The 26280-nt window shown below is 44.7% G+C and overlaps 1 protein-coding gene across 1 annotated transcript in view; it reads left to right on the top strand.

Annotated features, from left to right (window-relative positions):
• The window catches only part of LOC122939369 (collagen alpha-6(VI) chain-like), an 86027-nt gene that overhangs the window by 15746 nt on the left and 44001 nt on the right, over nt 1-26280 (top strand). Inside the window, exons 7-10 of the mRNA XM_044295435.1 lie at nt 21100-21135; nt 22617-22679; nt 23697-23756; nt 24066-24101. Coding sequence (XP_044151370.1) covers nt 21100-21135; nt 22617-22679; nt 23697-23756; nt 24066-24101 — 195 coding nt within the window. The remainder of the gene's footprint in view (nt 1-21099; nt 21136-22616; nt 22680-23696; nt 23757-24065; nt 24102-26280) is intronic.

Genomic DNA, 26280 nt, shown 5'->3' with positions numbered 1-26280 from the left:
GTGTTTAGTGCTTTGCTTTTGTTTACATTTATTATATTGTTATGGGATTTGTGCCTTATGTATAGTAGCTGCTATAGGCAGGGCAGGGTTTAAGTTGCATAGCGACCTGTGCGGGACATTTTTTGGGGGCACCTCTTCTACCACACACACCTCCAAAACCATTATTGGGAATAACATACATTAAATTAATAGCATTAATTTAAAATGTAACTTAATTTTATGAAGAAAAGAATGCACAGCTAATACTTAAAGGGGTGTTCCCACCTGGAACATTTATGACCTATAAATAGGATATGCCATAGATGTCTGATAGTGTGCCACCTCTGCGGGCTGCTCCTATCTAAAGAATGGGGCCCAGAAGTGAATGGAGAGCAGCTTTTCCGCTTGCTCTGCTATTTTTTGAAGTCCCATAGCAGCGAATGGAGAGGATGCCATGCATGCACAGTGTGCCTGAAACACTAATAGTGGTGCCATACAAAGCTCATGACATAAATACAGCACCAGAACCAAGCCAATTACATAAATACAGTATCAGAACCAAGCCAATTACATAAATACAGTATCAGAACCAAGCCCATTACATAAATACAGAACCAAGCTCATAACATAAATTCATCACCAGAACTAAACATATTACATCACTATAGCTCCAGAACCAAGCCCATTATATAAATACAGAACCAAGTTCATTAGATAAATACAGCGCCAGCATAAAGCCTGTTACATAAACACACCACCAGAATCAAGCATGGAATTTAACTACAGAACCAAGCTCATAACATACATACAAAGCCAGAACCAAGTCCATTACATACAGTAAATACAGCACCAGAACCAAGGATTGTACAGTGTGAAACTACAGCTCACAGTATTTAGTAAACAGGTATAAAGATATGTTGGGAATTAGACACAAACTATCTCACCCTTAAGCAAACCCTATATGTCAAAAGGGTAGGGGCTAAATGTCCCTGCCTAGCAAATATGGAGCACCCGCCCCGAACCTGTCTGTGATGTGGCCGTATCCCTAAAAAAGACCCTTACTCTATTCCTGACATGACATGTTTCATCCCAGATATGGGAATCATCAGGGGGTTAATGAGTGAAAAAAAATATATTAAATGCAATAAGTTTGAGAAAACAAAGACAGAATAGCAAACAAAAATACCCTAATTCCTATTCCTCCCCTATTAGGTATAGAAGGGAGAAGAAAAATGGAAATAAAGAAAGATAGGTATTGAACTAGTTGTTATGTGCTCCTGGACAGATAGAAAGTTAGTGACGGGCAACAGAAATACAAAAGTTACCAAATTATAGCTTCCCCCTCTCTAAATAAATAACAGTGGTTATTGCCCTACTAATTTCTTTCAAAAATGATTTTTATTAGAATTTTTTAAACCCGGGAACAAAAATTAGCAAAAAGACAGGGAAGTGTCCCCATGAATCTCACCATGTCAGATGCAGACCATTTACATTTAGCCACTTACAGGTGACATCTCCTCTGGAGTTTTTCTCTTTCCTTTTCTTTCTATCTGGTTCAGACCTCCATAGTTAGGTTTCTCAGGCCACGATTCATCTCTGCAGAGTTTGCCACCCAGATGTCTTCATCTTCTCATTTCACTTACACAAACTCCTGTTAGTACCACATGCTGTTCCCTGATTTTTGCAACATACACAGTGTGCCCTGAAAATAATGCACCACACACACAGTGTCCTTAATGGTAGCGCCCTCTATAGATTATGCTACACAGTCTGTGCCCTCATTCTGTGCTGCATGCCCTGTGCCCTCACACTGTATATTGTATAGTTCCACATGCTCTGTGACCCCATATACAGTGTCACGTGCTCTGTGTTCCCTTTTGTAGCGCTACATGCTCTGTGCCCCCATGCTCTCTCTGTGCCCTCTGATATACTCTGTGAACACATGTGCCCCTGTCTTCTCCCTGTGCCTTCTCATGCTCTGCACCCCCATGCTCTCTCTATGACCTCTCATGCTCTCTTTACCCCCATGGTCTGTCTGTGCCTTCTCATGCAATCTGTGCCCCATGCTATGTCTGTGCCCTGTCAAGCGCTTTGTGCCCCCATGCTCTCTCTGTGCTTCCATGCTCTCTCTGTGCCCTCTCATGCTCTGAGCCATCAAGCAATATGTGCCCCTATGCTCTCTCTGTGCCCCATGCTATGTCTGTGCCCTGTCAAGCTCTTTGTGCCCCCATGCTCTCTCTGTGCCTCCATACTCTTTCTGTGCCCTCTCATGCTCTGAGCCATCAAGCAATATGTGCCCCCATGCTCTCTCTGAGCCACCATGTGTCTGTGCCCTCTCATGCTGTTCCCCCATGCTGTCAGTGCCATCAGAGCCTCTTTGTGCCTTCAAATTCTCTTTGCCCCATATAATACTTACCTTTCCCTGGTCCCACAAAGTCTTCCTGCATTGCATTCCTGAATATGCCAGCGAGGCTGGCATCTTCAGAACGTCACAGGTGGTGCAATGACATCATCGCACCGTCTGCATCACGAAAGAGAGCTGAATTGCAGGCCAGGGAACCGATGGTTTCCTTGTCCTGTCAGCACTGCAGATAATGCTCAATTATACCTGCATTCTGTGGACACAGATATAATTGAGTGCAGGGGAACCCGGAAACCAGGTAAATCATCCCAGTTCCCCAAGAGGGGACAGTCTGGCACCCCCTTCTGCTCCGTTCTTGATAAATTTGGAGCTATATTTTGTAGTTTTTTTATCAAAAAATCTTGCTATGGTTTTTGCACCTCCCAGCTTTTTTAGTAAAGTAAGTCAGGGACAGTGAGTCATTTCATTAGAGGATGAGAAATATAAGGCTCTACAGCATCCTGTCACCTTCAGTCTCTGGGGGAAAGATTGAACTCCTCTTCCCGAAGGCTGTATTAAACTACTTACATTTTTATATTCATTAAAGGGATATTCCCATCTTATAAAGTGATGGCATGTCATATGTGTAACGGGGTTTTGAGAGCGCCCCCTAGTGTCTTTGGGGTCCCTAAACCTAGTTAACTCACTATGCCTGACAGGCGGATCCTGAGCCTCCGCTATCTGGGAGCTGGGGTACATGTCTGCGGCAGTGCCTCCACCCAGTGGAGCATCCGGGGTAGGGATGTGGGGTCCCACTGGGAACATACTTAGTGCAATGAGACTGACACACCTAACTGGAATTTACTTTATATAGTAAGCAGCAAATTAACCAACGTACATAAGAAAAATACAATAGAGTAATACAGGTAACAATGCAATGTGGATTTTCCTCACCCACCCACAAGCACACCTGTGTCCCACCCGCTTATCTTCGCCCTAGTGGCCGTTGGTGCACATGGGAGAGTTGGGGCCCTTATAAGTCCTGCTCTGCAGGGTCACTGAAGCAGCCTGAGCTGTGTAATGTCCGTCACTGGACCTCAGAGTCTTTACTGTGAGTGAGGAGACAGGTGCCCTGTGGTGATACAGGGAGAGGTTTGGCTTACCCTCACAACACGATTAGCCAGGCCAGTCAGCAGCAGTCTCCTCTCACTGGATTCACCAGACGTCTGGACTCAGTGCTTGTCTTTGCCAGCAGGCCCCTCTCTCAGCAGGTGTGATCTTGGGTAAAGCAGGTTCTCTCAGCAAGGTTCCATCTCTGTGCTGCAGTCTCTCACAACATGTCCTTTCTCTGGCTGAGCATGTAGTAACTTCCAGAAAGCTCCAGGACCTACGATGATGTCACAATCATGTGACCAATGCTCAATGTTTTATTAACAGCATACTGAGTCCATCTGCCATCTACTGGGCATTTCAGATAATGCAGCCTGTGTAACTTCACAGGGTTACATGCTCCCCCTTGAAAATACTTGCCTTCCACTGGCAAGTCCTAGCCAGGGAGCTTAACAAAAACTCAACAGAAAAAGGTTTAGCATACGTACAGTACAGTTAACACAGTAACATCCTAGCTAGCTAGTTATCTAGGGTAAAGAGTCGCTAACATTTACCACTTCAGCTAGTGCATGTAGGAAAGTGGCCATTTTAGATGCTGCTTGTGTCAGCGGGGCATAACTGGGCTCTCCTATATTATCATAAACTAGGGCCCTAGGGGGTTGCCGCACTCTGGTGCTGTGTCTCAGTTCTCGCTGTGGGAGAGGATCTTGGGACATCAACTGTGGAACTTCAACTCCTGCCCTCGAAGTAGAGTCTCTAAGGGAAGTTCCAGGCACAAAACATGGACTTTCTGGATTCAACCTTGGAGAACTTTGTGACCCAGGAGAGGTTTCAGGACTTGGTGAAACCACAGGAGTTAAAGGAGGCAATTGCTGTGTTTCTTCTGCGGGTGATGACCACCACTGATCCTCTGCACTGGGAGTTCCCGGGGTCTCCTCTGTCCCATTTCCAGGACTCTCTGCTGGGTTTTCCTCCAGTTCTTCACTACTCTCTTCCTCTTCATCAGCATACACAACTGGAAGCAGATGGTTTCTATGCCAAGCCTTTATTCGGCCCTCCGGGCCCCTAATGTTGTACACTGGCAGTCCTTCCAGTTTGGACACAACCTCAAACAGGATATCTTTCCATCTGTCAGCCAGTTTGTGTTTTCCAGGCACACCTAGATTCCGGAGAAGAACTTTATCCCCTGCTTGAATCTCCCGATATCTCACCTTAGAATCATACCTTCTTTTGTTCCGTTCTTCCATCTTTGCTGCAGCTTGGGTAGCCAACTCATAGGCCCGATGAAGGTTTTGTTTGAGGTTCCTCACATATTGAAAGTGTGTAAGTTGAATCTGTTCCATCAGGAGACACTCCCAAACGGACATCTATCGGCAATCGAGCTTCTCTTCCGAACATTAGGAAATAGGGTGAGAACCCTGTAGATTCATGCCTTGTACAATTGTATGCGTGGACCATGGCTTCCACATGTTTACTCCAAGACCGCTTCTCGACTTGCTTGAGAGTCCCTAGCATATCTAGGAGGGTCCTATTGAATCGTTCTGGCTGTGCATCCCCTTCCGGATGATAAGGTGTGGTTCTGGACTTCTGCACCTGCAACATGTCCAACAGCTCCTTGATCAACTTACTCTCAAAGTCTCTACCTTGATCAGAGTGTATCCGATTGGGTAGTCCATAGTGAATAAAATACTTCTGCCAAAGGACTTTGGCTACAGTCACAGCCTTTTGATCTTTAGTGGGGAAGGCTTGAGCATATCTGGTGAAATGGTCCGTTACCACCAGCACATTTCCAATTCCCGCTGTATCGCTCTCAATGCAGAGATAGTCCATGCACACAAGATCCATGGGTCCCGTACTTTTCAGATGACCCATAGGGGCAGCTCTCACAGGCAGGGTCTTCCTCTGGATACACCTCCTGCATGCCTTTACATGTTGCTCGACATGTTCCCTCATGCGAGGCCAATAGAACCGATCTTGTACTAGGCCATAGGTCTTGTCCACCCCGAGATGCCCATGTTGATCGTGGAGAGCTCTCAGGACCATCCCACGGTGTCTGTGCGGTAGTACCAATTGTTTTCTGTCAGGGTGATCATGATACTTCACAACCCTATAGAGTACTCCATCTTCGAGATGTAGTCGGCTCCATTCTCTTCGGTATAATTCTCTTTGACTCACAGGTAGAGAAGTCAGCAATTTAGGATTCTTAGTCTTTATGGCTCTGATAACTATCCCAATATACCAGTCCTGCGCTTGAGCCTTCCTCTTGTCTTCTGTGGTTATACTGGACCACTGTTGAAGCATGACTGGAGCATGGAACACCTCAGGCACGGCTTCTGGAGAGTGGCTAATGGAGTCTATCCCTCTTAGCTCAGGCAAATTCTTCTTGACTCTCGGCCACCACATACATCTGACAAAAGGCTCCTACCCCCGGCCCAGGGATCTCTTCCCACTCCTCTTCTTCTTGGTGAGGAGGGAGTCTAGGTCTGCGGGACAGGGCATCTGCGCTGACATTCTTGGGCCCAGGCTTGTACTTCAGGCTGAAACTGTAGCTTGACAAGGCAGCCAACCACCTATGTCCTGTGGCATCCAGCTTAGCTGTAGTCTGGATGTAGGTAAGTGGATTGTTGTCAGTCCTTACTTCGAATGTTGCTCCATACAAATAGTCATGCAGCTTATCCACGATGGCCCACTTGAGTGCCAGAAACTCCAATTTATGGACTGGATAGTTCTTCTCTGCTCCTGTAAGACTTCTACTTATATAAGCCACCGGCCTCAATCCTTCTGGATAACTTTGGTGCAATACACCCCCTAGGCCTTCCATACTGGCATCCACATGGAGGATATATGGTTTCTCAGGGTCTGCATAGGCTAAGACAGGAGCTTCTGTAAGTCTCTTCTTCAATGTCAGAAAGGCATCTTCACATCCTGAAGTCCATTTTTCTCCAAAGGGGTCTTTAGGATATAGTGCCTTAGCACCCTTTACGTCAGAGGTAATCTTCAGTAGGTCATGTAACTCCCGAGCAATCTTTGAGTAGTCTTTCACGAACCTTCGGTAGTAACCACAGAATCCGAGAAAGGACCGCAACTCACTGATGTTATTTGGTCTTGGCCAATTCAACACTGCTTCAATTTTAGCAGGATCTGTGGCTACTCCTTCAGCGGAGACTATGTGCCCCACATAAGTGACAGAGTTCTGGGCAAATCGGCATTTGTCCACTGATAGCTTCAGGCCTTCAGCTTGAAGTCGATCCAACACCTTTAGCAATCTTTGTTCATGCTCCTCTGGTGTCTTCCCGAAGACAATTAGGTCATCTAGATACACTAGACACTCTTTGGGATTCATATCCCCCACAGTTTTCTCCATCAGCCTCTGAAAAGTAGCAGGAGCTCCTGTGACTCCCTGTGGCATTCTGGTAAACTGGAAGAACCCCAAAGGGCAGATGAACGCTGTCTTTTCCTGATCCTCCTTCTTCATGGGTACCTGATAATATCCAGACCTCAAGTCAAGCACACTGAACCACTGGCTGCCAGATAGGGCGTTCAGAAGATCCTCTATCCGGGGCAAAGTGTACTGATCTGGCACAGTCCTCTTGTTCAGAGTACGGTAGTCCACACATAGCCGAACTGAACCATTCTTTTTCCTCACTACCACAATAGGTGAGGCATAGGGGCTCCGGGACTCTGTGATGATGCCTGCTCCTTCCATCTGCTGGAGTATGTCCCGGACATCTTCCACATCTCGAGGGGGTATTCTTCTTGACCTTTCTCTGAAAGGAGTAGGATCAGCAAGTCTTATAGCATGGGTGGCACTCTTAGAACACCCCACGTCCATCTCTGCTCTGGAGAACACTCCCTCTCGGGTGGCCAGTTTTGAACGCAGGCTGTCTTTCCACTGCTGTGGTAGAGGGAGAATCTTCTAGATCAAAATCTAAAGGTGCTTTCACATGATCCTTCTGTTCTGCACTCACAGACATGATGGACGAAACTTGATCTAAAAGGTGTATCACACCAATCTTTTGATGACGATCAATCCGGATTTCTGTGGGGGTTAAATTCTGTACCATCACAGGAAAGCTCCGACACCACCTTTTTCGCCAATCTTTTACCTCAGGTATGAGAGTCCACCCCTTCTTCTGATCCTCTTCAGGCAGAGACTCAATAAGGTATTGTCCAGTTCCCCCCAACATTTCATGGTGCATTGAGGCTATGGCTCGTAAGGTTTTGGTCTCACCAGGCTTCACAAATGCGGATTCTGTTCCTGAATAGTGGCACGACCCTGGTTTTGTTTCAAGGGCTAGTCGTCTACACTCTTTTCCTAGGACAGGGCTGACCTCCATCAATCGGTCTAAGGAGACGTCTCCCACTTCGGTCAGATAGGCCTTGAATACATCCTGTACCATCTTTGCATTAGTACCCAATATTATTGGGGCACACACTTTCTTGGCTGCAGGGCATATCAAAACTTCCAGCTCCATAGGACATATCATCCCGGTGTTTAACTGGGGAATAGTTATGGTCACTTTTATGCATCCCTCCACAGGTTGAGCTTGAGACCCAACGCCCCATAGCTGAAACTCTCCTGCAGGTTCCATAGGAATGTGTTTCAAATGACGTTCATAGAAGTCTCTGTAGATAATGGTGACTTGAGAACCTGTATCTAGTAATGCTGAAGCATGAATTCCTTCTACTTGCACGTGTATCAAAGATTTTGGCCCAATCTTGGCCCCTACAGATAAACTATATGTAGGCCGGGTCTTCCGTCGCTTGTAAGACCTGGTCATTTGAGTCTCCTCAAGCTCGGTTGCCAGCACCTCCACATCCACCTCCATGGAATTCGCAGGGCACTCCCGCTGAAAATGCCCTGACTTTCCACATTTAAAGCAGTCCCCTCGGCGGGGTGAATCCTCAGGAAACAGTTTTTTCTGAGTCTTCCTGTGTTGCCCCCCACTTCCAGGGGGAGGATCTGCTCTCTCTGGTGGTGATTTGCATAAGAGCTCCAATTCAGCCACCTTCTTCCTAAGAGCTGACAGTTCTGTATCCTCTTTCTCCTTCTGTAGGGGTGGACACGTCTGATCTTCCAATCTCCTGGCTGTATTTATTAATGTGGAATAAGGCAGAACTTTATCATCCAACTTGGCTCTCAGCAGAATCATAACTGGATTATTGGTCAAACCACCTCTCTGAATTTGCTTAGATAGCCGAGCATCCAACTCAGAGGCAGTGACTGCTCCTTTATGGAATAACTTTCCAAGCGATAGCTGTAACCGGTTGATATAGTCAGTGGCTTTTTCATGCTCCTTCTGCTTAGTGGCTAGGAACTTAACCAACAGATCATCCAAATCTTCTGATCTCCCATAAGCATCCTGTAAAACTTGTAGATAGTCGTGCACAGTAGCTTGCCCATTTACTCCCTTGTACAGTCTTATCATGTCTGTAGCGGGAAAACGGAGACTCTCCACCAACCGCTGTTTCTTTATGGTATCCGTACAAGACCATTCCTCCAACAACTGCATAGCATTATCCTTCCAGACCTCAAAAGGCTCTTCTCCTGAAGGAACAGGCTGATTCCCAGAAAACACCTTTAGTTTGCGGTAACTATGAGTGTGGTTTGCCGTCACTATGGCTTCTGAGAGTTTCTGTAGTATGTCCGATACATCACTACCTCCTGTAGGCAGGGTGCGTACTTCAGGGTTGTCTGGTTTCAGTAATGCTGTAGATGGATGAGATTCTGCTTTAGGAGTAATCATCCCCTGTCCTCTAGGAGGATGGGCAGCTTGTTTAGGAATGGCTCCGGTCTTTCCGGGGATGGGAGTCAGGAGCTTAGAATAATTTTCTGTGACATAATCTCTCTGTTCTAATTTAAAGGGTTGTTGCAGTGAGACCCTTTCTTTCTTATCAAGGAGAGCGTACACTAAGGAGCATCCTTCATCCGGGGCTCCATATAAATGAACGTTGGTAGGCATCTCATGGTCTCCCAAGTCCGTATGACAATATATTAACATGTAAGTTTGGCCTCCGGAATCCTGCAGGATATCCCTGACGGTCGCCATTTCTATTCCCAGTCGAATTTCTACACACAAGATGACGTGATTCATCTCACAGCAGGATGGGACTTTGCATAACATCACAGCTTGCTGTAATGGTACATTTCTTTGCTGGGCCCACTCTTTTGCAAAAGGAGGGAGTGGCCTGAGGACTTAACTTATTCTCACTGGTTGTACCCCAGTTCATCTCAGCAGTGCCTCCACATGTAACGGGGTTTTGAGGAGCGCCCCCTAGTGTCTTTGGGGTCCCTAAACCTAGTTAACTCACTATGCCTGACAGGCGGATCCTGAGCCTCCGCTATCTGGGAGCTGGGGTACATGTCTGCGGCAGTGCCTCCACCCAGTGGAGCATCCGGGGTAGGGATGTGGGGTCCCACTGGGAACATACTTAGTGCAATGAGACTGACACAGCCTAACTGGAATTTACTTTATATAGTAAGCAGCAAATTAACCAACGTACATAAGAAAAATACAATAGAGTAATACAGGTAACAATGCAATGTGGATTTTCCTCACCCACCCACAAGCACACCTGTGTCCCACCAGCTTATCTTCGCCCTAGTGGCCGTTGGTGCACATGGGAGAGTTGGGGCCCTTATAAGTCCTGCTCTGCAGGGTCACTGAAGCAGCCTGAGCTGTGTAATGTCCGTCACTGGACCTCAGAGTCTTTACTGTGAGTGAGGAGACAGGTGCCCTGTGGTGATACAGGGAGAGGTTTGGCTTACCCTCACAACACGATTAGCCAGGCCAGTCAGCAGCAGTCTCCTCTCACTGGATTCACCAGACGTCTGGACTCAGTGCTTGTCTTTGCCAGCAGGCCCCTCTCTCAGCAGGTGTGATCTTGGGTAAAGCAGGTTCTCTCAGCAAGGTTCCATCTCTGTGCTGCAGTCTCTCACAACATGTCCTTTCTCTGGCTGAGCATGTAGTAACTTCCAGAAAGCTCCAGGACCTACGATGATGTCACAATCATGTGACCAATGCTCAATGTTTTATTAACAGCATACTGAGTCCATCTGCCATCTACTGGGCATTTCAGATAATGCAGCCTGTGTAACTTCACAGGGTTACATGCTCCCCCTTGAAAATACTTGCCTTCCACTGGCAAGTCCTAGCCAGGGAGCTTAACAAAAACTCAACAGAAAAAGGTTTAGCATACGTACAGTACAGTTAACACAGTAACATCCTAGCTAGCTAGTTATCTAGGGTAAAGAGTCGCTAACATTTACCACTTCAGCTAGTGCATGTAGGAAAGTGGCCATTTTAGATGCTGCTTGTGTCAGCGGGGCATAACTGGGCTCTCCTATATTATCATAAACTAGGGCCCTAGGGGGTTGCCGCACTCTGGTGCTGTGTCTCAGTTCTCGCTGTGGGAGAGGATCTTGGGACATCAACTGTGGAACTTCAACTCCTGCCCTCGAAGTAGAGTCTCTAAGGGAAGTTCCAGGCACAAAACATGGACTTTCTGGATTCAACCTTGGAGAACTTTGTGACCCAGGAGAGGTTTCAGGACTTGGTGAAACCACAGGAGTTAAAGGAGGCAATTGCTGTGTTTCTTCTGCGGGTGATGACCACCACTGATCCTCTGCACTGGGAGTTCCCGGGGTCTCCTCTGTCCCATTTCCAGGACTCTCTGCTGGGTTTTCCTCCAGTTCTTCACTACTCTCTTCCTCTTCATCAGCATACACAACTGGAAGCAGATGGTTTCTATGCCAAGCCTTTATTCGGCCCTCCGGGCCCCTAATGTTGTACACAGGCAGTCCTTCCAGTTTGGACACAACCTCAAACAGGATATCTTTCCATCTGTCAGCCAGTTTGTGTTTTCCAGGCACACCTAGATTCCGGAGAAGAACTTTATCCCCTGCTTGAATCTCCCGATATCTCACCTTAGAATCATACCTTCTTTTGTTCCGTTCTTCCATCTTTGCTGCAGCTTGGGTAGCCAACTCATAGGCCCGATGAAGGTTTTGTTTGAGGTTCCTCACATATTGAAAGTGTGTAGTTGAATCCGTTCCATCAGGAGACACTCCCAAACGGACATCTATCGGCAATCGAGCTTCTCTTCCGAACATTAGGAAATAGGGTGAGAACCCTGTAGATTCATGCCTTGTACAATTGTATGCGTGGACCATGGCTTCCACATGTTTACTCCAAGACCGCTTCTCGACTTGCTTGAGAGTCCCTAGCATATCTAGGAGGGTCCTATTGAATCGTTCTGGCTGTGCATCCCCTTCCGGATGATAAGGTGTGGTTCTGGACTTCTGCACCTGCAACATGTCCAACAGCTCCTTGATCAACTTACTCTCAAAGTCTCTACCTTGATCAGAGTGTATCCGATTGGGTAGTCCATAGTGAATAAAATACTTCTGCCAAAGGACTTTGGCTACAGTCACAGCCTTTTGATCTTTAGTGGGGAAGGCTTGAGCATATCTGGTGAAATGGTCCGTTACCACCAGCACATTTCCAATTCCCGCTGTATCGCTCTCAATGCAGAGATAGTCCATGCACACAAGATCCATGGGTCCCGTACTTTTCAGATGACCCATAGGGGCAGCTCTCACAGGCAGGGTCTTCCTCTGGATACACCTCCTGCATGCCTTTACATGTTGCTCGACATGTTCCCTCATGCGAGGCCAATAGAACCGATCTTGTACTAGGCCATAGGTCTTGTCCACCCCGAGATGCCCATGTTGATCGTGGAGAGCTCTCAGGACCATCCCACGGTGTCTGTGCGGTAGTACCAATTGTTTTCTGTCAGGGTGATCATGATACTTCACAACCCTATAGAGTACTCCATCTTCGAGATGTAGTCGGCTCCATTCTCTTCGGTATAATTCTCTTTGACTCACAGGTAGAGAAGTCAGCAATTTAGGATTCTTAGTCTTTATGGCTCTGATAACTATCCCAATATACCAGTCCTGCGCTTGAGCCTTCCTCTTGTCTTCTGTGGTTATACTGGACCACTGTTGAAGCATGACTGGAGCATGGAACACCTCAGGCACGGCTTCTGGAGAGTGGCTAATGGAGTCTATCCCTCTTAGCTCAGCAAATTCTTCTTGACTCTCGGCCACCACATACATCTGACAAAAGGCTCCTACCCCCGGCCCAGGGATCTCTTCCCACTCCTCTTCTTCTTGGTGAGGAGGGAGTCTAGGTCTGCGGGACAGGGCATCTGCGCTGACATTCTTGGGCCCAGGCTTGTACTTCAGGCTGAAACTGTAGCTTGACAAGGCAGCCAACCACCTATGTCCTGTGGCATCCAGCTTAGCTGTAGTCTGGATGTAGGTAAGTGGATTGTTGTCAGTCCTTACTTCGAATGTTGCTCCATACAAATAGTCATGCAGCTTATCCACGATGGCCCACTTGAGTGCCAGAAACTCCAATTTATGGACTGGATAGTTCTTCTCTGCTCCTGTAAGACTTCTACTTATATAAGCCACCGGCCTCAATCCTTCTGGATAACTTTGGTGCAATACACCCCCTAGGCCTTCCATACTGGCATCCACATGGAGGATATATGGTTTCTCAGGGTCTGCATAGGCTAAGACAGGAGCTTCTGTAAGTCTCTTCTTCAATGTCAGAAAGGCATCTTCACATCCTGAAGTCCATTTTTCTCCAAAGGGGTCTTTAGGATATAGTGCCTTAGCACCCTTTACGTCAGAGGTAATCTTCAGTAGGTCATGTAACTCCCGAGCAATCTTTGAGTAGTCTTTCACGAACCTTCGGTAGTAACCACAGAATCCGAGAAAGGACCGCAACTCACTGATGTTATTTGGTCTTGGCCAATTCAACACTGCTTCAATTTTAGCAGGATCTGTGGCTACTCCTTCAGCGGAGACTATGTGCCCCACATAAGTGACAGAGTTCTGGGCAAATCGGCATTTGTCCACTGATAGCTTCAGGCCTTCAGCTTGAAGTCGATCCAACACCTTTAGCAATCTTTGTTCATGCTCCTCTGGTGTCTTCCCGAAGACAATTAGGTCATCTAGATACACTAGACACTCTTTGGGATTCATATCCCCCACAGTTTTCTCCATCAGCCTCTGAAAAGTAGCAGGAGCTCCTGTGACTCCCTGTGGCATTCTGGTAAACTGGAAGAACCCCAAAGGGCAGATGAACGCTGTCTTTTCCTGATCCTCCTTCTTCATGGGTACCTGATAATATCCAGACCTCAAGTCAAGCACACTGAACCACTGGCTGCCAGATAGGGCGTTCAGAAGATCCTCTATCCGGGGCAAAGTGTACTGATCTGGCACAGTCCTCTTGTTCAGAGTACGGTAGTCCACACATAGCCGAACTGAACCATTCTTTTTTCTCACTACCACAATAGGTGAGGCATAGGGGCTCCGGGACTCTGTGATGATGCCTGCTCCTTCCATCTGCTGGAGTATGTCCCGGACATCTTCCACATCTCGAGGGGGTATTCTTCTTGACCTTTCTCTGAAAGGAGTAGGATCAGCAAGTCTTATAGCATGGGTGGCACTCTTAGAACACCCCACGTCCATCTCTGCTCTGGAGAACACTCCCTCTCGGGTGGCCAGTTTTGAACGCAGGCTGTCTTTCCACTGCTGTGGTAGGGGAGAATCTTCTAGATCAAAATCTAAAGGTGCTTTCACATGATCCTTCTGTTCTGCACTCACAGACATGATGGACGAAACTTGATCTAAAAGGTGTATCACACCAATCTTTTGATGACGATCAATCCGGATTTCTGTGGGGGTTAAATTCTGTACCATCACAGGAAAGCTCCGACACCACCTTTTTCGCCAATCTTTTACCTCAGGTATGAGAGTCCACCCCTTCTTCTGATCCTCTTCAGGCAGAGACTCAATAAGGTATTGTCCAGTTCCCCCCAACATTTCATGGTGCATTGAGGCTATGGCTCGTAAGGTTTTGGTCTCACCAGGCTTCACAAATGCGGATTCTGTTCCTGAATAGTGGCACGACCCTGGTTTTGTTTCAAGGGCTAGTCGTCTACACTCTTTTCCTAGGACAGGGCTGACCTCCATCAATCGGTCTAAGGAGACGTCTCCCACTTCGGTCAGAAAGGCCTTGAATACATCCTGTACCATCTTTGCATTAGTACCCAATATCATTGGGGCACACACTTTCTTGGCTGCAGGGCATATCAAAACTTCCAGCTCCATAGGACATATCATCCCGGTGTTTAACTGGGGAATAGTTATGGTCACTTTTATGCATCCCTCCACAGGTTGAGCTTGAGACCCAACGCCCCATAGTTGAAACTCTCCTGCAGGTTCCATAGGAATGTGTTTCAAATGACGTTCATAGAAGTCTCTGTAGATAATGGTGACTTGAGAACCTGTATCTAGTAATGCTGAAGCATGAATTCCTTCTACTTGCACGTGTATCAAAGATTTTGGCCCAATCTTGGCCCCTACAGATAAACTATATGTAGGCCGGGTCTTCCGTCGCTTGTAAGACCTGGTCATTTGAGTCTCCTCAAGCTCGGCTGCCAGCACCTCCACATCCACCTCCATGGAATTCGCAGGGCACTCCCGCTGAAAATGCCCTGACTTTCCACATTTAAAGCAGTCCCCTCGGCGGGGTGAATCCTCAGGAAACAGTTTTTTCTGAGTCTTCCAGTGTTGCCCCCCACTTCCAGGGGGAGGATCTGCTCTCTCTGGTGGTGATTTGCATAAGAGCTCCAACTCAGCCACCTTCTTCCTAAGCGCTGACAGTTCTGTATCCTCTTTCTCCTTCTGTAGGGGTGGACACGTCTGATCTTCCAATCTCCTGGCTGTATTTATTAATGTGGAATAAGGCAGAACTTTATCATCCAACTTGGCTCTCAGCAGAATCATAACTGGATTATTGGTCAAACCACCTCTCTGAATTTGCTTAGATAGCCGAGCATCCAACTCAGAGGCAGTGACTGCTCCTTTATGGAATAACTTTCCAAGCGATAGCTATAATTGTAAAAATATGAATATTCAGAGAGGGCTCACCTGTATAATCAAGAGTGGAAGTGGGTGCACCTACCAAGAGGATTCACCCAATCCTCTAAGTAAAAAGTGGCAGGATCAGAAGAGAAAGTGGTAGGGCACACCAATATTCGGAATCACAAGGATAATTACAATATTTTATTATTAGGTGACATACACTGTTAAATAGCACACATAAAAATTAAAAACTGTAAAATACAATAAAATAAAAATAAAACAAGCAAGCATATAAATCAATAATCTTGCTAATGTTGCCCTAAAGTCGATTTAAATAGTGAATGTTATCTTTCCAGGTGGGTTAATTAACCCAATCAATGTCCCAATAAATAAATGAAGTGGGAAGTAAATCCGCTGTTTGGATAAAGTCTTTTCTTTAGTAACAGATATTGCGACTAAGTAGTCGCTGCGCTTACGTGAGCGCTACAATGTTGCTGCCTGCAAAGGCTGTTGTACTCACAGTTTATGGTGAAAATAGAGTCGGCTTGCTGCTTCACAGGTGGCGTCCCACGTGTGATCAGCAGTAATGATGCAGGTTACAGCAAAGTAGATTCGGGATCTTCAGTGCTTCTTATATGGACGTGCTGTCTCGGAGATTAGCCGACAGGTATTTAAGCTGATCTTTTTCCAAGAATAGACCACAAAGTCGGCTCTCCCAGTACGCCAATTTCACACCGATCCCTTGCGTCTTTACTTTTCTTTTCTTTTAGCGCTTCCAGTCCTCCGGTATTATGTTCTGTTCCATAGGATAGTTAGCTATAATTGGTTGATATAGTCAGTGGCTTTTTCATGCTCCTTCTGCTTAGTGGCTAGGAACTTAACCAACAGATCATCCAAATCTTCTGATCTCCCATAAGCATCCTGTAAAACTTGTAGATAGTCGTGCACAGTAGCTTGCCCATTTACTCCCTTGTACAGTCTTATCATGTCTGTAGCGGGAAAACGGAGACTCTCCACCAACCGCTGTTTCTTTATGGTATCCGTACAAGACCATTCCTCCAACAACTGCATAGCATTATCCTTCCAGACCTCAAAAGGCTCTTCTCCTGAAGGAACAGGCTGATTCCCAGAAAACACCTTTAGTTTGCGGTAACTATGAGTGTGGTTTGCCGTCACTATGGCTTCTGAGAGTTTCTGTAGTATGTCCGATACATCACTACCTCCTGTAGGCAGGGTGCGTACTTCAGGGTTGTCTGGTTTCAATAATGCTGTAGATGGATGAGATTCTGCTTTAGGAGTAATCATCCCCTGTCCTCTAGGAGGATGGGCAGCTTGTTTAGGAATGGCTCCGGTCTTTCCGGGGATGGGAGTCAGGAGCTTAGAATAATTTTCTGTGACATAATCTCTCTGTTCTAATTTAAAGGGTTGTTGCAGTGAGACCCTTTCTTTCTTATCAAGGAGAGCGTACACTAAGGAGCATCCTTCATCCGGGGCTCCATATAAATGAACGTTGGTAGGCATCTCATGGTCTCCCAAGTCCGTATGACAATATATTAACATGTAAGTTTGGCCTCCGGAATCCTGCAGGATATCCCTGACGGTCGCCATTTCTATTCCCAGTCGAATTTCTACACACAAGATGACGTGATTCATCTCACAGCAGGATGGGACTTTGCATAACATCACAGCTTGCTGTAATGGTACATTTCTTTGCTGGGCCCACTCTTTTGCAAAAGAGGGAGTGGCCTGAGGACTTAACTTATTCTCACTGGTTGTACCCCAGTTCATCTCAGCAGTGCCTCCACATGTAACGGGGTTTTGAGAGCGCCCCCTAGTGTCTTTGGGGTCCCTAAACCTAGTTAACTCACTATGCCTGACAGGCGGATCCTGAGCCTCCGCTATCTGGGAGCTGGGGTACATGTCTGCGGCAGTGCCTCCACCCAGTGGAGCATCCGGGGTAGGGATGTGGGGTCCCACTGGGAACATACTTAGTGCAATGAGACTGACACACCTAACTGGAATTTACTTTATATAGTAAGCAGCAAATTAACCAACGTACATAAGAAAAATACAATAGAGTAATACAGGTAACAATGCAATGTGGATTTTCCTCACCCACCCACAAGCACACCTGTGTCCCACCAGCTTATCTTCGCCCTAGTGGCCGTTGGTGCACATGGGAGAGTTGGGGCCCTTATAAGTCCTGCTCTGCAGGGTCACTGAAGCAGCCTGAGCTGTGTAATGTCCGTCACTGGACCTCAGAGTCTTTACTGTGAGTGAGGAGACAGGTGCCCTGTGGTGATACAGGGAGAGGTTTGGCTTACCCTCACAACACGATTAGCCAGGCCAGTCAGCAGCAGTCTCCTCTCACTGGATTCACCAGACGTCTGGACTCAGTGCTTGTCTTTGCCAGCAGGCCCCTCTCTCAGCAGGTGTGATCTTGGGTAAAGCAGGTTCTCTCAGCAAGGTTCCATCTCTGTGCTGCAGTCTCTCACAACATGTCCTTTCTCTGGCTGAGCATGTAGTAACTTCCAGAAAGCTCCAGGACCTACGATGATGTCACAATCATGTGACCAATGCTCAATGTTTTATTAACAGCATACTGAGTCCATCTGCCATCTACTGGGCATTTCAGATAATGCAGCCTGTGTAACTTCACAGGGTTACATATGATTTGTGAGGACCTGACCCCCATGAACCCTGGAATGAAGGAGCCGTAAGGCCCACACACCCCATAGCCACCATGGATCTTGAAAAAATTCCTACAGACTTAATTTTAATTAATAAAACTATGTTGCCATAATAATATTCTAGGGGGAATTTTTCAAGCTCTGAACTCCAGAATTTTGGCTTCAAGGAGTCGCACCGTAAGGATTTGTGACTTTTGGGCATATTTGAGCAAAAATGTTGCAGCTTTTTGCATTTTTAAACCACTCGCTCCAATTTTCAAAAGTGTGTAGGAAAGTGGGTGAGGTTAGCTATGTTAATTAATATCACTCCAGATTTATCACTGTAACTTTTTTAAAAGTCACAAAAATCACTCCATTAGTAGAGTGGTGTAAAAAAACTGGAGCAGCATTTCTAGACAAAAATGTTAGTTCTAAAGACAACTGGATCCATTTGATAAATTTGGCACAAGGTATGCCAACGCAGACTCCACCAAAATAGACTTCAACTATTACCTTCATGATACATTTTTCTACTATTGTTTTATTACATAATTAAAACACTAATTAAAATGAATGGTAATATTATAACAAATTGACATCCGTTTTCATAGTTTATCAGCTCTTGTATTTGTTTATATTGGTATTCACAAGTTTTTATTTCCTTTCATCCTTTATAATAAATTCTTACGCACTGAGGGGGTCGTTTATCAAGCTGAAATATGCCTATATTAGGCGTATTTCTGATGCAGATTGCGGCACAACAGCTAGTTGCGCCACAATCTGCGACTTCTCCCTGCTCACGTTAAGTCTAAAAAGGTACAAGCTGCAAACAAAGCGGGTTAGACAAAAGGGGTTAGTCAGCACATCCCAATGCGCAGGCGCACGTTGCTATGGCTGAAAACATAACATAGAACAAAACATACACGAATGCAACAGCACTCTGCAAACCAAATAAAGTACAAAAATGAATTATATTGCTAATGCTATGCTAATAAATTAGAGATTCTTGGCAAATCATTTTGTACAAAATTATTTGACTAACCCCCTTTGTTTGCAGCTTGTATTGGAGGTGTGGCTGACTCTCCTGTTTGGTCGTGCACCCCTGAATAGCCTGTTTACCTCATAGGCAGATTTTTAAATTAGTTTGAGTAACATAGTATATAAGGTCGAAAATAGACATTTGTCCATCCAGTTCGGCCTGTCATCCTGCAAGTTGATCCAGAGGAAGGCAAAAAAAAAAACAACCTGTGAAGTAGAAGCCAATTTTCCCCACTTTAGGGGAATAAAAAATTATTTCCCGACTCCAATCAGGCAATCAGAATAACTCCCTGGATCAACAACCCCTCTCTAGTAGCAATAGCCTGTAATATTATTACACTCCAGAAATACATCCAGGCCCCTCTTGAATTCCTTTATTGTACTCACCATCACCACCTCCTCAGGCAGAGAGTTCCATAGTCTCACTGCTCTTACCGTAAAGAATCCTTTCTATGTTTGTGTACAAATCTTCTTTCCTCCAGACGCAGAGGATGTCCCCTCGTCACAGTCACAGTCCTGGGAATGAATAGATGATGGGATAGATCTCTGTACTGACCCCTGATATATTTATACATAGTAATTAGATCTCCCCTCAGTCGTCTTTTTTCTAAAGTGAATAACCCTAATTTTGATAATCTTTCAGGTTACTGTAGTTGCCCCATTCCAGTTATTACTTTAGTTGCCCTCCTCTGGACCCTCTCCAGCTCTGCTATGTCTGTCTTGTTCACTGGAGCCCAGAACTGTACACAGTACTCCATGTGTGGTCTGACTAATGATTTGTAAAGTGGTAGGACTATGTTCTCATCACGGGCATCTATGCCCCTTCTGATGCAACCCATTATCTTATTGGCCTTGGCAGCAGCTGCCTGACACTGGTTTTTGCAGCTTAGTTTGCTGTTTATTAAAATTCCTAGATCCTTTTCCATGTCAGTGTTACCCAGTGTTTTACCATTTAGTATGTACGGGTGACTTGCATTATTCCTTCCCATGTGCATAACTTTACATTTGTCCGTGTTAAACCTCATCTGCCACTTATCTGCCCAAGCCTCCAATCTATCCAGATCGCTCTGTAGTAGTATACTGTCCTCTTCAGTGTTAATTACTTTACACAGTTTAGTGTCATCTGCAAAAATTTATACTTTACTATGCAAGCCTTCTACAAGATCATTAATAAATATATTGAAGAGAATAGGGCCCAATACTGACCCCTGAGGTACTCCACTAGTGACAGTGACCCAGAGTGTGTACCACTAATAACCACACTCTGTTTTCTATCCCTCAGCCAGTTACATACAGATGTTTTCTCCCAGTCCGAGCATTCTCATTTTAAATAATAACTAAGTATAAAGCTTAGTTTGCTCTGCATGCATGTTGGTACTTGTAGTCCCTGGATTTAATGGAGGCCATTTTGGCACTGAAAATGATAAAAACCAAAGGGGGCCCAGCATGCATGCGGAACCTACATCCCCTAAACTTCATGGTCGCTGTCATGGCACTTAACAGGTTGAACTTAGTGTTAGGTTCCCGTCTTACAGAGATCACCTTGACGTGCGGCAAACAGGCTCAAATAATTTTGTACAACATGATTTGCCAAGCATCTCTAATTTATTAGCATAGCATTAGCAATATAATTAATTTTTGTACTTTCTTTGGTTTGCAGAATGCTGTTGCATTCGTGTATGTTTAGGTTTAAGAAGGTAGTCATGGTGTGTACGGGAAAGGGGACGGGCAGAGGCCCTTCTCATTTACTATTTTCTATACCTGTTTTAGGTGTAGAAAAAGGTCTAGATGTAAGACAGCTCGGAAGCAGTCTTACATTTACAACTGACGCTGACTGCACTGAAGTTATAAGGAGGCCAGCGCCTCTTCATAACTACGGCGGAACCACTGCCAGCTATGGGCCTTTATTAAAAACGCCTGTCTTAATAAATATGCCCCGAAATCTGTTTCAAATAGATAAAACTTTACATGTTACAGAAAAAATATTTGTAAGTGAAACTATTTTGCTTTGTCTACAGGGGCAGCAAGGACAGCAAGGAGACATTGGTATTAAGGTACTTGTATATGTTTACTGTTCTTCTAGATAACTTCCTGTCCTATACCCTCTTTTCTTTTTCTTCACAATATAATATTCTTAAAGTTTAATACAGAGTTTAAGAGATGTCATAATTTACCTATATGATACATTACATATACTGTGGCGCTTAGTCATCTCCATGTACTGTATATACTTTTTACAAATGTTGTTTGGAAAGCTCTAGCGATGTGATTAATATATAACAACCACAGGGGTTCTCTAGGATTTCCTTATTAATGGCCTGTTCTCAGGATAGAACATCAGTATGAGATCAGCCAAGTCCCCCGCTGATCAGCAGTTTGGGAAGCGAGATGGTTCCCCACAGATCTAGTAAGCGCTGCAGACCCCCGCTGATCTAATAATGATGACCTATCCTGAGTCATCAAAATCCTGGAAACCCCTTTAAAACTAATAAGCAGTGCAAGATAACTAAAATAATACAAAATGCTTATGTTTTTCATAGATTTTAAATGGAACCTCTCATGTTGAACATGCAGTTCAGTTTGGTGGCAGCAGGTTATCGAGCAAAGGAGTTAAGCAGACTGATATATTTTTAGTATGGGAAAGATTAAAGGGAACCTGTCAGCATGAAATGCAGTACAATATGTAGGCAGCATGACATAGAGCAGGAGGAGCTGAGCAGAATGATATATATTAAATAATGAGAGAAAAGAAGAAATGAATCGCACATCCACTGCTAATGCTATGATCTCATCCCTGCGTTCCTGCAGGAGACAGCACAATTGTTCATTACATAGAATGATATATAGTTTTGCAGGAAAAGATTCAGGAAAACCTGTAATTTAGGAATTGAAATTTCTGCCCTTTTTAAGCATTTGAGTCATGTGGGCGGTCCTACTCAGTGGTTGACATCCTTCCCTGTATTCTTAGTTGTGCAGAGTTAGCTGTCAATCACTGAGTAGGACCACCCACATGACTCCTATGCATAAAATAGCACAAGTATAAATGCTTAAATTACACGTTTTCCTGAATCTTTTCCTGCAAAATGTATATCAATCTGCTCATCTACTGCTGCTCTATAACATAATTTATTGACTTTTTTTTACTTCTCATTCTGGGCTTAAATGTCCAGTGAGAGGTACAGCTGTTTCTGAGTTCAAGGTGTTGTTTGCCAGTCCCCTACCCTTCTGAGAAGACATGTAGGTAGCACTCTTCTCCAATCACTGGCGCTGTCAGAAGGCTCAGCATCTCTGATCGGAGATCCACTGACTCAACAGGGTCTCATTCTCACAGTCCACCCACACTGCCAGAGCACTGAACAGTACCCCGGTACTATAGTTTAGGGGATTGTTAACTCTTTATGTGCATCTTATAGATACCCGTATTTATTTTGAAATGTAAATACATAGTGTAAAAGAAGAGTTTTCTTTCATTTAAATATAATGCTAGAAATGAAATGAGAAGCAGGTGTATTTTAATTTGGCAACATCTTCCCAGGGAGAGCGAGGACATCCTGGTGTAGAAGGAGATCAAGGACACAAAGGAGAACCAGGAAAAACAGTAAGTATCATGCCTTTAATATTGAGATGACTGATGACTGAATTAACTATGCTAATAAAATAATAATCTCTGCATAAATCCATTTTGCCGTTGTTGCAAACAATGGCTAATAAATTTGCTACCCTTTTCTAGAATTATCGTGGCCAGCCTCCATCGCATGCATCTAAATAATACTTGCTTTCCACAGTGTAGTCTCTTTAGGCACAGTTCAAGTCCATAGTTCACACAGGCCCTGACCTCACTGTCATTTACTGCACATATGAAGTGAGTGTCACTTCATATGTAAAAAAAACACATGGTTGTTTGAAGATACCTCAACCCAACCTACATACACCGAGGCACAATATTTCCAGCATTGTAATGTCCACGGTAAATTCAGACTCACGGCACTAGAAAAATGACCCCTCCTATTACCTGGCACCTCCAGCAGGAAAGCATCCAGAAATGCTACTCCGGGTGTCATCGACTAACAGCACTTCTGAGACAGCTGCTCACCAGCTCCTACTACTAAGATCCGGGGGGGCCACAAAAACCATAAAATACACTGTCATTTGTAGTTTGAAGTAAGAGGTTTCTATTTATCTATTTGGATTAAAGGGGTTTTCCAAGTGTTTAATACTGATGGCCTATCCTCTAGATGTGTCATCAATATTTCATTAGTTGCAGTCCGCCACCCCCACCAATCAGTGGTCCAACCTTCTCACAGCTTCCCAAGCATAACTCCATTGGATAGCAACTGTGCTTTTTATTGCAGCTCAGGCCCATTCACTTGCCATGTGACCGATGAGCGTAATATCACTGGCCTAAAAAGAGGCCACAGCACTTACCGGAGCACTGCAGCATCTTCAACCAGCTCATCAATGGGGTACCTGTAGTCGGATCCACACTGATCTGATACTGACGACTTATCCTGAGGATAGGATATCAGTTTTAAACCCTCTGGACAACCCCTTTCTTGACTATAGACATATTCTGTTCATTGATCCAAATTTTAATTATGTATCTGTTTAACCATAGATCTATGGGAGGCAAGGTGATGTAGGAGATCCAGGTTTACCAGGACATCTTGGTAGAAGGGTAAGGCAGATTAATTTTACACTGGTCAAGTCATCTGCTTGAGGATTATACAATATTGCTTACAATATGGTTTTCATGGTTTTTAGATATTCTATTATTTAACTCAGAATCAAAGCATATAAATGATACATCGGAGCTTATCGGAACCATATCTACTGTAGCCGTTGTAGAGAACGCATCTGAACCTGAATATACAATATTTGTTTAACATGGCCTAGAATGAGGAAGGAGCCTGAGTGGTTCTTTGTACTTTGTGTAATCTTCACTTAATCATATACGCTAACTTACCATTCTTTCTTTCACCTCCAGGGACAAAAAGGAATTCGAGCCCAAACTGAACAATCTGTATGTACTAATTAAATGATTTTACTGTGTAAAGTTGACTCTCTGGGCATGTTATATGTCTTAGTTAAGTGCGTTTTTTTCTAGATGTGTCTGAAGATATGTGTGCACTCTTGATAGGAAGGTCTGATATCTTTAATGTATGGGCAATGGAGCAAAAACACGTTTAGTGCTGTTGTAGATGATGAAACTTATTAGTTTGATAACTCCCGTAGTCTTCTATGGAAAAATGTACACAAGTATCACCACTACCAAAAACAAGGTTGCCGACAGTCCGTAAAAATAGGTGACTTTTTTCCTGTGTCCGTGAAAAAAATGTCAGTGATTTTTAAAGGCTGATGGTACTTGACTAGATTATTTTGGTGGTAATTATCTTCATTTTACAGCTCACAATAAATGCTTGTAATGAGTTCTTACCAGTATAGTCAGCTATAGACATGTATTACTTCTTTATCTTCTTTATCATTCAATATGGTTTTCCAATTTGTCCATAACAAATGTTGGCTGTCCATGATTTTGGGTTAAGTTGTACAGAAAGAAAGAACATTTCTGGTTGGCAGCTCTGATGAAAAATTAGTGTTAAATGGAGTAACACTAAACTATATCATGTAGAATACATTCTGATATAAATCGAAGTTACTGGCATGAAGTCTGAGGCTCTGTTACTATCAGACTCTGATGACACTTCCCTTTCCAATTTCATTCAGGTTCAGTGTTCACATACAGGTGAAACTCGAAAAATTAGAATATTGTGCAAAAGTCAATTTATTTCAGTAATGTAAATTAAAAGGAGTTGCATTAATGCAGCTCAAAATGAGAATTTCTTGAAAAGGTTCAATATTCTAGGCTCAAAATGTCACACTGTAGTCAGCTAAATAATCCATACCCCCTGAGCAAAGTGTACCTCCAAAATTGAGACTTTGTGGTTTCATAACCTGTAAGCCATAATCATCCAAATTATAATAAATAAAGGCTTCAAATATCTCGCTTTGCATGTAATGAGTCTATCTCATATGTTAGTTTCACCTTTTAAGTTGCATTACTGAAATAAATTAACTTTGCACCATATTCAAATTTTTTGAGTTTCACCTGTACAATATATCCAAACCTGCAGTATTTAATCCAGGATGTGATAATGATTTAGATCAGGCATGCTCAACCTGCGGCCCTCCAGCTGTTGCAAACTACAACTCCCAGCATGCCTGAACAGCCTACAGCTATCAGTCTACAGCAGGGCATTGTGGGAGTTGTAGTTTCACAACAGCTGGAGGGCCGCAGGTTGAGCATGCCTAATTTAGATGATGACTACACCAATCAGTAACCTGTCAGGTTTTGTGCCTCTAATAGCTAATCATAAGGTTTACTACTGTTATATCCTGAACTAAAAGCTTGACCCATTAGTGGACACTTCAGGAAACATTTATCAAGTCTGCTATGACAGTTTTGTGGTGTACAAATGTCACAAGTGATGCCTGGGTGTGACATTTGGTGCACATTTTTGCAACTTTAAATCTCAATTATGATATGCGACTTTTTAACCACCTCCCGACCGCCTAACACGCCGATGCGTCCGGGAGGTGGTTGATTTGTTCCTCCTGGACGCATCGGCGCGTCATCCCGCGATACCCGAGATTTCCTGTGAACGCGCGCACGCAGGCGCGCGCGCTCACAGGAACAGAAGGTAAGCGAGTGGATCTCCAGCCTGCCAGCGGCGATCGCTCGCTGGCAGGCTGGAGATGTGATTTTTTTTAACCCCTAACAGGTATATTAGACGCTGTTTTGATAACAGCGTCTAATATACCTACTACCTGGTCCTCTGGTGGTTCCTTTTGTTAGGATCGACCACCAGAGGACACAGGTAGGTCAGTAAAGTCGCACCACACTACACTACACCCCCCCCCCGTCACTTATTAGCCCCTTATAAACCCCTGATCACCCCATATAAACTCCCTGATCACCCCCCCTGTCATTGATCACCCCCCTGTCATTGATCACCCCCCTGTCAGGCTCCGTTCAGACGTCTGTATGATTTTTACGGATCCACAGATACATGGATCGGATCCGCAAAACACATACGGACGTCTGAATGGAGCCTTACAGGGGGGTGATCAATGACAGGCAGGTGATCACCCATATAGATTCCCTGATCACCCCCTGTCATTGATCACCCCCCTGTCATTGA

This window comes from Bufo gargarizans, chromosome 5 (genome assembly GCF_014858855.1).
Source record: "Bufo gargarizans isolate SCDJY-AF-19 chromosome 5, ASM1485885v1, whole genome shotgun sequence".
In the NCBI taxonomy this organism is placed as follows: Eukaryota; Metazoa; Chordata; class Amphibia; order Anura; family Bufonidae; genus Bufo; species Bufo gargarizans.
Note: the sequence above shows the minus strand (reverse complement) of the source record. Positions and strands in the feature narration are given on the sequence as shown.